The 14,668-nt window shown below is 32.9% G+C and overlaps 1 protein-coding gene across 1 annotated transcript in view; it reads left to right on the plus strand.

Annotated features, from left to right (window-relative positions):
• The window catches only part of LOC137654180 (uncharacterized), a 255,135-nt gene extending 254,914 nt beyond the window's left edge, over positions 1-221 (plus strand). The window contains exon 4 of the mRNA XM_068387818.1: positions 165-221. Within this exon, the coding sequence (XP_068243919.1) occupies positions 165-221 (57 nt within the window). The remainder of the gene's footprint in view (positions 1-164) is intronic.
• Positions 222-14,668: the final 14,447 nt, after the last annotated feature.

Raw genomic sequence — 14,668 nt, forward strand, 5'->3', positions numbered from 1 at the left:
CGCCGCCCGAGAAACAATATCATGCCCTGTATTTCAATCAAATACAAAAAATACCATTTTATTTTATACGCTGTATTTCAATCAAATAATAAAAAAAAATTCCCCCAAAGACCAGATTATTCTGTCAAACAGCATGGCATGTTAAAAATGTAATTTTCTTTCAGTCTGTTTATTCTTCACTACTGGATACAGCTTTAGAATTTCAAACATCCATTACATGAGATGACTGCTGTATTACAACTTTCTTCTACACTTAAAAAAAGACGTAATTTTAATCGGAAATTCTCCGTAAAAATATAGTTCTTAGCCGTATTATACCCTATTTTATTTTTTATCTTTTACGGGTTGGTGATCATAATATCACTCCTTTACGTCAATGTATCCGTTTTTAGAACAGCAAATACCTGGCAACATTTATTCCCGGATTTTTACCGTCTTCATACGGCAGATTTTTAACACTGTAGGTTAAGCAATGATGTGAATATTTACCCTGATCTAAGTCCCACAGTGAGAAAAGCATTGCTTTTAACTTTAATCAGATGGTATATTTACTTTGTTATTACCAATGACAAAAAAAAAAAAATAGAATAAAGGATAAAGAATTACTTCTTCATAGCCTTATTAAAAATTTTAAAGGCCGCTCATGAATGGCAGAGGCAGTAGACTGGGACATTACCCTATCGAGCTGGACAATGCCCTAGAGACTGACCATATATGCATATGATCAGCGCCCAAGCTAGGACCAAGAAGGGCTAGCCAATGGCTGCTGATGACTCAGCAGATAGACCTATAAGCTCCCCAAAACTCTCCATCCTTAGCTCACAAGAATGGTGAGGTTGCAGCGACCAAAGAAACTGACGATTCTGGCGTTTAGCAGTCAGGGACGTTACCACATCGGCCACCACAACCCTTTGACTTGCTTACAAACACTATATTTCCTAAGTCTATAAAATGTAAAGCTTGCTTACAATTCTCATTGATTTCTATGCAAAAACTTATATTGGCTTCTGATATAGAATTAATTATCTTCGTTGTTTCATTACTGGACATGTTATCATTTAATCCACGCTAGTATGGCGTGTCTCATCGCAAACAACTGTCTTTCACCATAACTTGAATTTCCTTATTCCAACTCAATTCTCTTCATCCCAACTCAAGTTTCCTCCTTCCGACTCGACGGATATGTTCCCAATTGAAGTGTCTTTATCCCAACTCAAGTTCCTTCATCCTAGCTCAAATTCCTTCATCTCAACTCGAGCGTGGCCGAGGTGGTAACGTCCCTGACTGGTGAACGCCAGACTGGGGTTCGAGTCCCGCTCAAACTCGTTGGTTTCTTTGGTCGCTGCAATCTCACCATCCTTGTGAGTTAAGGAGGGACCATTGGGAGAACCTATAGGTCTATCTACTGAGTCATCAGCAGCCATTGCCTGGCCCTCCTTTATCCTAGCTTGTGTGAAGAGGTCATTGTCCTGCACGATAGGGCAGTGTCACTGTCCCTTGCCTCTGCCATTCATGAGCGGCCTTTAAACCTTTTTAAAGCGATCCTTCTTATTTGAGTAATGGGGCAGAAGCGTTTTGCTACATTTAATTCTCGCCATCTCGCATACGAGGATCATTAATAATGGTGGCTGATACGTGCAGGTGATGTCATCAACACCGAGAGCAAGAGGAGGAGGAGTACGCTCTTATCTCGCATCATCTGCTGAAAGAGGACCAAACCTCTTAGTCAAGTCGGCAATTTCAATTGACAAAAAAGAGGAGCATTGCAAGAGATAATTAACCTATAAAATGAATGTTTAGAAACAAAAAAAAGAAGAAGAGAGACTTCATAGAATGTCAAGTGTTCCAATATTTGACGTTTTCTGAAGTCTCGTGTGTTGAATGTCAATTACAAACAAACTGATTATTATTATTATTATTATTATTATTATTATTATTACTGCTACTACTACTACTACTACTACTGCTTCTACTACTACTACTACTACTACTACTACTACTACTACTACTAGCTAATCTACAACCCTAACGGAAAAAGCAGGATGCTGTAATCCCAAGGGCTCAAACAAGGAAAAAGATAGCCTAATGAGGAAAGGAAATAAGGTAAAAAAAATAACCCCTGCCCCACAGGGGCATAGCCTGTGTTCTCTAAGGGGGTACTGGGTACAATCTCAAACGCAGGACATTAGAAATGGCACCACATTAAATAAATCACTGGGCTATTACGGGAAATATGCAAGGATCAGCAAAAAATGGCTAACGGATGACATGATAATTTATCATACGAATGAGTTGTAATTAATTGAATCATTTGAAATGCCAAACGGGGATGTGTGAATAATTGCTTGTAATGATGAAAGTCTGTTATTAATTGTACAGTAATGTACGAAATAACCATTTTTTTTTCTATTTGATAAAGAAATATATGTTAATTTTTTTTTTAAATCGACTACCGTTTGGTCCTTATCAGATTGCAACGTGTTGATATCACAAAAAAACACTGAATTCGTTCAAAATATTTTTTATTTAATAATGAAATAAAATTGCAACGTGTTGATATCACAAAGAAACAGAATCCGTTCAAAATATTTTTTATTTAATAAGGAAATAAAATTGCAACGTGTTGATATCACAAAAAAACACTGAATCCGTTCAAAATATTTTTTATTTGATAATGAAATAAAATTGCAAGGTGTTGATATCACAAAAAAACACTGAATCCGTTCAAAATATTTTTTATTTAATAATGAAATAAAATTGCAACGTGTTGATATCACAAAAAAACAGAATCCGTTCAAAATATTTTTTATCGAATAATGAAATAAAATTGCAACGTGTTGATATCACAAAGAAAACAACACTGAATCCGTTCAAAATATTTTTTATTTCATAATGATATAAAATTGCAACTTGTTGATATCACAAAAAAACACTGAATCCGTTCAAAATATTTTTTATTTAATAAGGAAATAAAATTGCAACGTGTTGATATCACAAAAAAACACTGAATCCGTTCAAAATATTTTTTATTTAATAAGGAAATAAAATTGCAACGTATTGATATCACAAAGAAACAGAATCCGTTCAAAATATTTTTTATTTAATAAGGAAATAAAATTGCAACGTGTTGATATCACAAAAAAAAAAAAACAGAATCCATTCAAAATATTTTTTATCTAATAATGAAATAAAATTGCAACGTGTTGATGTCACAAAAAATCACTGAATCCGTTCAAAATATTTTTAATCTAATAATGAAATAAAATTGCAACGTGTTGATATCACAAAAAATCACTGAATCCGTTCAAAATATTTTTTATTTTATAAGGAAATAAAATTGCAACGTGTTGATATCACAAAAAATCACTGAATCCGTTCAAAATATTTTTTATTTTATAAGGAAATAAAATTGCAACGTGTTGATATCACAAAAAACACTGAATCCGTTCAAAATATTTTTTATCTAATAATGAAATAAAATTGCAACGTGTTGATATCACAAAAAAATCACTGAATCCGTTCAAAATATTTTTTATTTTATAAGGAAATAAAATTGCATCTTGTTGATATCACAAAAAAACAGAATCCGTTCAAAATATTTTTTATCGAATAATGAAATAAAATTGCAACGTGTTGATATCACAAAAAAAAAAAAACCACTGAATCCGTTCTGAATATTTTTATTCAATAAAGAAATTAGATAAAAATAAATTACTGCAGGTTGGCCCTTATCAGATTACAACGTATGGATATTACAATAACACAAAATTAATCAAAATTATTTCATTTGATTTGTTTCCATTTTGTGTTTTTTTTTTGGGGGGGGGGGGGGGTGGCGAGGGGTGACTCACAAGAAACGAGGCTATTTTACGAACTAAGCAAAAACACAAGAAACCTTCCCCATCAGTAATGAATATGTGGTCAATCAAATTTCTCAGTGATTAAGGAAGTCCCTGAATAGTAATTTTATTATATTTTTATATATATATTTCCAATGTTGTTTTGTGACGATTTTCTTTACGCTTTCTCTTCCCTTTTAAATCCGATCTGACATCGCCTATTGGTAACGTCCCTGTCTGGCGTTTTCCTGGACGGGAGATCGAGTCATGCGCAAACTCGGCAGCTTCTTGTAGCGTCTGACAGCTCACCATCCTTGTGAGCTAAGGGTGAGGAGTTTGGGGGAGCCTATAGGTCTACCTGCTGAATCATCAGCAGCCATTGCCTGGCCCTCCTTGGTCCTAGCTTGGATGGCTTGGGCGATGATCATATGGATATATGGTCATTGTCCTGCTAGGGAATTGTCAGTGTCCCTTATTATTATTATTATTATTATTATTACTTGCTAAGCTACAACCCTAGTTGGAAAAGCAGGATGCTATACCAGGAGCCCTAACAGGGAAAATAGCCCAGTGAGGAAATGAAAAGAGGAAACAAAATATTATAAGAACAGTAGCAACATTTAAAAAAATAATTCCTATATAAATCCTAAAACTTTAACAAAAAAAGAGGAAGAGAAATGAGATAGAATAGTGTGCCCGAGTGTACCCTCAAGCAAGAGAACTCTAACTCAAGACAGTGGAAGACCATGGTACAGAGGCTATGTCACTACCCTAGACCAGAGAACAATGGTATGATTTTGGAGTATCCTTTTCCTGGAAGAGCTGCTTACCATAGCTAGAGTTTCTTCTACCCTTACCAAGAGGAAAGTAGCCACTGAACAATTACAGTCCAGTAGTTAACACCTTTCAATTACGTCTTGGATCGAGAAGTCTAGCCATTCCGTTGTTTGTTCCATAAACTATCGAGTGTTCGCTGAAAAATTATATATTATTATTATTATTATTATTATTATTATTATTATTATTATTATTATTAGCCAAGCTACAACCCTAGTTGGAAAAGCAAGATGCTATAAGCCCAAGGGCTCCAATAGGGAAAAAATAGCCCAGTGAGGAAAGGAAATAAGGAAATAAATAAATGATGAGAATAAATTAACAATATATCATTCTAAAAACAGTAACAGAGTCAGAACAGATATGTCCTATATAAACTATTAACAACGTCAAAAACAGATATGTCATATATAAACTATAAAAAGACTCATGTCAGCCTGGACAAGTAACTATGATACCTCATTTTCTTTTTTCACTGTCTACTTACTTAATATATTAGGTTTTTGCTAAATGATAAAAAACCTCCTTAGTGTAACTCCTTCACATTATGGTTAGTAATTTATCTTAGGCTATTTTTAGTTGGCTAATAACCTTTTCTTTTCTACCTTGAGAAAGAGTTAGGTTGCAGTTCACAATAAACAAGAAATTTACAGAAGTTAAGAGATCTCTCCTTTGTACACAATTAGGAGAGAGAGAGAGAGAGAGAGAGAGAGAGAGAGAGAGAGAGAGAGAGAGAGAGTATAAAGTTTGAAAAAAAAAACATCAAGAGACATAGCATATCACATTCTAAACATCACATATTTTCCCATTGCCACAAGAAACTCCGACCCAGCCGTCAATCACAATCTTTATGTGACGGCACATTAGCGTCTCTTACATTTCTCTAAGATGTGTATAAGAAATTTACCTCGGCGTAGAATAATTTTGATATAAACACATTGGCTTCCCTTGGAGTTGGGTAGCAGCAGTCAACAGATCTCCCGTAAGATTAAGAAGATATTTACGGGGTTTTTGAAGACATTTTCCATAAGGTGTCCCAGAAATTGATCAATTGTTGATTATCTGGATTAATCAATTTGAGTCGTGATATTTTATTTTTTTCATAAAATTACCAGGTTCGTACAGATTAGGAATCAGTGGTTGCTTTGAAAAAAACAATTACGTGCTCTCTCTCTCTCTCTCTCTCTCTCTCTCTCTCTCTCTCTCTCTCTCTCTCTCTCTCTCTCTCTCTCTCTCTTGTGGTATTGTTGGTAGTGTGTCCTGTCAGCAATGCTACGGTACTGCGTTCGAGTCTGAATGGGCGAGACACACTATCAAAAGTACCAATATATATATATATATATATATATATATATATATATATATATATATATATATATATATATATATATATATATATACATATGTATATATACATACATATATGTGTGTATATGTATTCATGTATATATATTTATATATATACATATGTATATATATATATATATACATATGTATATATACATACATATATGTGTCTGTATATATATATATATATATATATATATATATATATATATATATATATATATATATATATATATATATATATACATAGGTACTTTTGATAGTTTGTCTCACTAGCAATGCTACGGCACCGCGTTCGATTCTTTGAATAGGCGAGGTGAACAGACGGGCGCGTTCTTAAAAATTGAGATAACATCTGTTCACCTAAGCGGTAAATTTAGGTACCTATTGTTAGCTGACCTTGGCAAGGGAATTCTTATCCTGCAAGGTATGAAACCATTTAAAATATTCTCTCTCTCTCTCTCTCTCTCTCTCTCTCTCTCTCTCTCTCTCTCTCTCTCTCTCTCTCTCTCTCTCTCTCTCATTACAAGAGGCATGTTGTAATTTAGAAAACTTAACTATGTGGTCTCTCCTTGTCTAGATTAAAAATCAAAACACCATTTACTAAGTTCTCTCTCTCTCTCTCTCTCTCTCTCTCTCTCTCTCTCTCATTACGAGAGGCATGCTGTAATTTAGAAAACTTAACTGTGTCTCTCCTTGTCTAGATTAAAAATCATAAACACTGTTTACTAAGTTCACTCTCTCTCTCTCTCTCTCTCCTCTCTCTCTCTCTCTCTCTCTCATTACGAGAGGCATGCTGTAATTTAGAAAACTTAACTGTGTGTCTCTCTTTGTCTAGATTAAAAATCAAAACACTGTTTACTAAGTTCACTCTCCTCTCTCTCTCTCTCTCTCTCTCTCTCTCTCTCTCAGTAATAGTAATGATATTATTGTATTGGGTTGAGTCAAAATTCTACTAAGCCATTCCAATCGCAATTTATGTGATAAGTTTATAGATACTGCCAAATAAATACCACCCTATTACTAAATATAACCACAAATATTTATACGCATATATAGACTCACCCACACCTACATACACACATACCACACATTTATATATATATATATATATATGGGTGTGTGTGTGTGTGTTTATATTTACATGTATATGTATATACAGTATATATATATATATATATATATATATATATATATATATATATATATATATATATATATATATATATACACACATTATATATGAATAAATATATATATATATACATATATATGTTTTTACATACATATACATATATATATATATGTATAAATATCTATCTATCTGTCTATATATATATATATATATATATATATATATATATATATATATATATATATATATATATATATATATATATATATATATATATATATAGACACGTGTGTGTCTGCGTTCACTAGTGTCTTTGTAAAAGTCCTTTCTGTAAAGTTATTTAAAAGACTTGGCCCAGGAAAATTATTCATAAACTGTACATATTGTCTTCATTCATAAACTTAACTTTGTTAACTCCGTTGTTGTTGTTGTTGTTGTTGTTGTTTTGTCGTTAGAAACTTGTCTTAAATTATTCAGATTAAGTAACTTTTGATATTTGTTAAGAAAGAGAGCCGGCGGAAGTGACGGCGAAGTCTGGCTCAAGGAACCACCTCTAACCCCAATAGCTATGAATAGTGCTCTATCAGCCATGATCTTTTTCAGGTTATCGCCTCCTGCAACACCACAAACACCGGTCGATAAACAAACAAAGAAATACTGCGGGAGAAACGTGTTTTATCTTCCGTTCTAAACCGCGACAGGGAAAGAAATATCCCGCTGTTATGGAAATACATCTTATTTTTTGTTGCAGGTTTCGGCCTGATTGGTATCGTTTATGTCTGGTTATCGCCAGACGGAGGTTCGAGTCCCGCTCAAACTCGTTAGTTCCTTTAGTGTGTGCAACCTTACTATCCTTTCGAGCTAAGGATGGGAGCTTTGGGGGAGCCTAAGGTAAATTATATAGAATAAGTTGAAGCCTGTAGATCTATCTTCTGAGTCATCAGCAACCATTGCCTGGCCCTCCTTGGTTCTAGGTTGGGTGAATTCGTTAGTTCCTTTAGTGTCTGCAACCTTACTATCCTTGTGAGCTAAGGATGAGAGTTTTGCGGAAGCCCAAGGTATACAGAATAAGGGGGAGGCTATACGTATATCTGTTGAGTCTTCAGCAACCATTGCCTGGCCCTCCCTGGTCCTAGCTTGTGTGGAGAGGGGGCTTGTGTGCTGGTCATATGATATATGGCCAGTCTCTAGGGTATTGTCCTGCTTGTTAGGACAATATAACTGTCCCTTGCCTCTGCCATTTATGAGCGACCTTTAAACCTTTAATTGATCAACGAAGTGTCTTGGATACTTCTACTTAAGAATTATGCGGAGTCGATGGTTTTGCAATTTTCAGTTAATTGATGTAATTTCTGATCTTTGTTAAATTCATAGTTTAAATAGTAATGTCTGTGTTGATGTACAAGTTGCCAGCAATGGCATGACTAATTTACTGTAATGATTTCTATTTTATTTGTCACATGATCGTGCTAGTTCGGTATAACAAATACCTTCCTGGAAGTTTCGAGAACTTTGACAAATTTATCATCATCATCATCATCTATTCCTACGCTTATTGACGCAAATGGGCCTCGGTTAGATTTCGCCAGTCGTCTCTATCTTGAGCTTTTAATTCAATACTTCTCCATTCATCATCTACTTAACGTTTCGTGATCCCTCAGCCATGTAGGCCTGGGTCTTTCCAACTCTTCTAGTGCCTTGTGGAGCCCAGTTGAAAGTTTGGTGAACTAATCTCTCCTGGGAAGTGCCTTGGGAGATTTAATGTTTTTCGAATTGACACAGTCACGTATCTTATGCATCGTAATCAGTATCTTTGTGTATTCATTGTATCCTATGAATAAAAAATAAATGCCGTTCATAGAGGGGAAAGTTTATGGGGAATTTGTTATTATAATTCTTTCAATGATATTCTATCATCATTAGTATTACTAGTAATGCGATTGAAATTTAAGTCTACAAAAGTATTTTCTTCAAATTGTTTTCAACTTACAAAGTTTATCAAGATCTTGAAATCTTTTTGAATTTAATTCAGATGGCCATATAAAATACGTTATTGAGAATCTTAATTTTATTGATATTCTGTATTAAAAACTATCAATTTTATGGATTTTTTTTGCCCTGGATTAGCATTCAGCCTAAGTGTTTGTGTTTCGGTTTAGTATGTAGCCTACCTTTTTTTTATTCTGGTTTAGTATGTGGCCTACCTGGCTTGTTAGGTTAGGTTATGTTAGGTTAGGCCATATACTTACAGATAGAATTTCGTAGACCATATTCGAAAGGTAGGCCACATATTACACCGGCACCAATGTTTGTGCATTTGTGTGTGCACGTGAAAGACATAAAGAGGAATATATAAGATAAATATTCAGATTGAAGACAATTAACCGGAAATTTATGGGATTTTATAAGAATCCCTTTTTGTAATGCTCGTTATTTTCAAATAGATATTAATAAAAGAATAATTTTAATTAAAAATCCGTTGCTCATTTAAGCAAATATAAAGAAATTATAAAACAAAGAGCTCTTATTATTATTATTATTATTATTATTATTATTATTATTATTACTTACTTACTTACTTACTTACTTACTTACAAAGCTACAACCCCAGTTGGAAAAGCAGGATGCTACAAGCCCGGGGGCCGTAACAGGGAAAATAGCCCAGTGAGGAAATGAAACAGGAAAAATAAAATATTTTAAGAAAAGTAACAACATTAAAATAAATCATTTTTATATAAACTATAAAAACTTTAACAAAACATGTGGAAGAGAAATAAGACAGAATAGTGTGCCCGAGTGTACCCTCAAGCAAGAGAACTCTAATCCAAGACAGTGGAAGACCATGATACAGAGGCTATGATACTATAGATAGAGTTGAAAAGGGAAAGAGTAATTAAAAATTAATTAAAATGAAAAATGAGAGGAGAAAGAATGAGTTGTTGCCAGCGCTCAATGACATCTCTGACGTCATCCATATATTTTAAAAATAGCTAATAGTCTTGAAAGAGGTTAACCTGTGTACTAAAGAAATGCATAAAAACTTATATGGTTAACATTATTAATATTATTATTATTATCATCATCATCATCATTATTATTATTATTATTGTTGTTATTATTATCATTATTATTTTTATTATTATTGTTATCCTTATCTTTATTATTATTATTATCATTATCATTATTATTATTATTATTATCATCATCATTATTATTATTACTATTATTATTATTATTATTATTATTATTATTATCATTACTATTGTATATTATTATTATTATTATTTCAGTTATTGTTATTATTATTATCATAATTATTATTTTGATTAATGTTATTAATATTATTGTTATTATTATTATTATATTATTATTATTATTTTTATTATTGTTATTTTGATAATTATTGTTAATATTATCAATATTATTGTTATTTTCATCCTTATCATTATTATTATTATTATTATTATTATTATTATTATTATTATTATTATTATTTTGATAATTATTGTTAATATCAATATTATTGTTATTTTCATCCTTATCATTATTATTACTATTATTATTGTTACTACTACTAATATTATTATTATCTTAATTACCATTGTTATTATTATTAATATTATTATTATTTTTATTATTATTGTTATTATTATCATTATCATAATTATTATTATTATTATTATTATTAATGTTATTATCATTATTATTATTATTATTATCATCATCTTTATCATTGTTATTATTATTATTATTATTATTATTATTATTATTATTATTATTATTATTCTCCAAAAGTCACTACGTTTTTTTTTCTCCCTTATTAGTGAGGACTCTTGGTTTAATTAAAAAGAAATCCCGTCCTAATCTACAAGGATTTTCTCGCTTGGGGTGTATAATTACTACTACTACTACTACTACTACTACTACTACTACTACTACTACTACTACTACTACTACTACCACTACCAGTAATACTACTCATATTATCACCATTGTCATTACATATTTCTCTCCAATGAAAAATTAAATATAAAAATATTTGAATATTTTTTTTAGATATGAGTACAATGAAAGGTATTCTTTTTTGACTCGAGGAAATATAAGATATTCAACTGCTAGATATTTTATTTTGTTTTAAATATGAGACTTTTGGGGTCTTTTGACTGGTCAGACAGTACTATGTTGGACCCTTCTCTCTGGTTACGGTTCATTTTACCTTTTGCCTACACACACACACCGAATAGTCTGGCCTATTCTTTAAACATTCTCTTCTGTCCTCATACACCTGAAAACACTAAGATTACTAAACAATTCTTCTTCACTCAAAGGGTTACTGCACTGTAATTGTTCATTGGCCACTTTCCTCTTGGTAAGGGTAGAAGAGACCCTTTAGCTATGGTAAGCAGCTCTTCTAGGAGAAGGACACTCCAAAATCAAACCATAGCCTCTTTACCATGGTCTTTCAATGCCTTGGGCTAGAGTTCTCTTGCTTGAGGGTACACTCGGGCACGCTATTCTATCTTATCTTTCTTCCTCTTGTTTTTTTAGTGTTCATAGTTTATAAAGGAGATATTTATTTTAATGTTGTTACTCTTCTTAAATATTTAATTTTTCCTCGTTTCCTTTCCTTACTGGGCTATTTTCCCTGTTGGAGCCCCTGGGCTTATAGCATTGTGCTTTTCCAACTAGTGTTGTAGCTTAGCAATTAATAATAATAATAATAATAATAATAATAATAATAATAATAATATGGTAGGTAACAGATTTCATTAATCTCTGACAGACTGAAAATGTATGTGGTGTACATTAGAAGTAAAAGAAACGACGTATTTTTTAAAAAAAAATTTTTATTCATTTTGGTATTGATTAACTTATAACCTCTAAATTTCCACCGTCAAAATAGGAATGTTCAATGCAAAAAGAGATTTCATCCATCTCTGATAGACTGAAAAGATATGTGGTCTATATTGGAAGTAAAAGATATTTTTTTTTTTTTTTTTTTTTTTTTTACATATATGAACTTTATCCTCTCAATTCCTTTGGTCAAAATAGGGAAATTAAGAGAGGAAGAAAAGCATTTCAAAAGGATAAAAAGTTTACGTTTGTATAAAATAAAACTCAATCTCAAACATTTCATTTGAATCCACCAAACTTAAAACGTCAACGCGGGGGGGGTGAGCTTTTTTTTTTTTTTTTTTTTTTTTTTTTTAATATACATAATATATCAACTTTATCCTCTCATTTCCTTTCGCCAAAATAGGGAAATTAAGAGAATAAGAAAAGAATTCCTGAAGAATGTAGAAGTTTAGATTTGTATAAAATAAAACTCAATCTCAAACATTTCATTTGAATCCACCAAACTTAAAACGTCACCGCGGGGGGTGAGTTTTTTTTTTTTATTATTCTCTTTTATACATATATCAACTTTATCTTCTCATTTCCTTTCGCCAAAATAGGGAAATTAAGAGAGGAAGAAAAGTATCACAGAAGAATGTAAAAGTTTAGATTTGTATAAAATAAAACTCAATCACAAACATTTCATTTGAACTTCAAAAGTCACCGCTGGGGGGATTTAGCTTCAGCCAGGAACCAATAAGACTCAGTGGGGTCCTACCGTCGACATACAAACAAACAACCAAGAGTGGGAGGGGAGTTGTACTTGGGGGGGGGGGGCAAGTCCTGATGAAAACATGCTCTCCTTGAGCTGTTGATGATAACAACTTGACTATGCAGTGGGGGTGTTGGTGCTTCAGTCCGACGCTGATTTCATCGCATATAATTAAAACTTGATTTGGAAATGAACGGGATTCAAAATTATATTTACATTTCTCTTCAAAATGAGACCGAAAGCTAACATTAAGGCATGGGCGAGTCGTAAACGTTATGAGAGAGAGAGAGAGAGAGAGAGAGAGAGAGAGAGAGAGAGAGAGAGAGAGAGAGAGAGAGAGAGAGAGGATGAATATCTTTGCACCTTGGAAGTATTTCAATGAGATGCTTATGAGTGCCCCCTCCCTCCCTGTCCCTCCTTCTCCCTCACTTTCCTCCTCCTCTCTCCCTCCCTCCCCTATGAAACATGGCCTCTGTTCAGTGAAGGCAACAGAGAGAGTCTCTGTTGAAGGAGCTTCTACCTTTGATGTTGATTCCCACTTCTTATCTATTCAGTATTTACTGCCGCAAGAGGCCTCCTGAGCGTCTCATTAAATAAGCGAAATTGCCAAATTCTGGGCGGACGTTTGATGGGGTCCCCATAATGAGTCTTTGTTCCCTCAGCGTCGATAATCTCTTCCTAGACGCTTTCAAAGTTATCAACCCCAGGCCAAACGGACCTTATCATCTCTAGCACGTGGAAATGACTACTAGTTTTTCTAGATAAACACGTGCGTACGAGTGTAAGGGAATATGACTACTTGTATTTTTATAAACACGTACATAAGGGAAAGGGGCATGTACGAGTATAAGGGAATATGAATTCTTGTCTTTAAACACGTACATAAGGGAAATGGGGTGTACGAGTATAAGGGAATATGACTACTAGTATTTTTATAAACACGTACATATGGGAAATAGGGTGTACGAGTGTAAGGGAATATGACTACTTGTATTCTTATAACCACGTACATAAGGGAAATGGGGTGTACGAGTATAAGGGAATATGACTACTAGTATTTTTATAAACACGTACATAAAGGAAAAGGGGGTGTACGAGTATAAGGGAATAGGACTTCTTGCCTTTAAACACGTACATAAGGGAAAAGGGGATGTACGAGTATAAGGGAATATGACTACTAGTATTTTTATAAACACGTACATAAGGGAAAAGGGGGTGTACGAGTATAAGGGAATATGACTACTAGTATTTTTATAAACACGTACATAAGGGAAAAGGAGATGTACATGTATGAGGGACTTGAACAACTTGGTGATAGGAAGAAATCAGGAAACAGCAATAAGAAATAACACGATGATAAAAATATTTCGAAATTTGGTAAAACTCTAAAAATGGCTTCAGTAAAAAGGCAAACTTCTATCAAAAGGGAGTGTATAAGGGAATTAAACATCATAACAGAAAGAAAACAGGACACAACAATAAGATGCAACGCCTTGATAGAAATATTTCGAATTTAGGTAAAACTATAAAAATAGCTTCAGTAGAATGGCAAATTTTTATCAAAAGGGAGTGTAAAAGAGAATTAAATAACTTGATGATAGTAAGAAAACAGGACACAGCAATAAGAGACAAAGAAATAACACCATGATATAAATATATCGAATTTGGGTAGAACTATAACAAATGGCTTTAGTAAAAAGGCAAACTTTTATCATAAACGCTTTTCTCATCCAAATCTCATTTATTACCCTTCTTTCTTCTCTTCTCTTCCCTTCCTATCCTATTTCGAATACTGAACGACTTTTTCTAAAGCTTAAAAAAAAGAATATAAAAAAAAACGAGCTGATGACAAACAGGTTATCATTAGAACTTCATGGAATATTTTGGCAAGTATTTATGGCTTCC

This window comes from Palaemon carinicauda, chromosome 15, assembly GCF_036898095.1.
Source record: "Palaemon carinicauda isolate YSFRI2023 chromosome 15, ASM3689809v2, whole genome shotgun sequence".
NCBI lineage: Eukaryota > Metazoa > Arthropoda > Malacostraca > Decapoda > Palaemonidae > Palaemon > Palaemon carinicauda.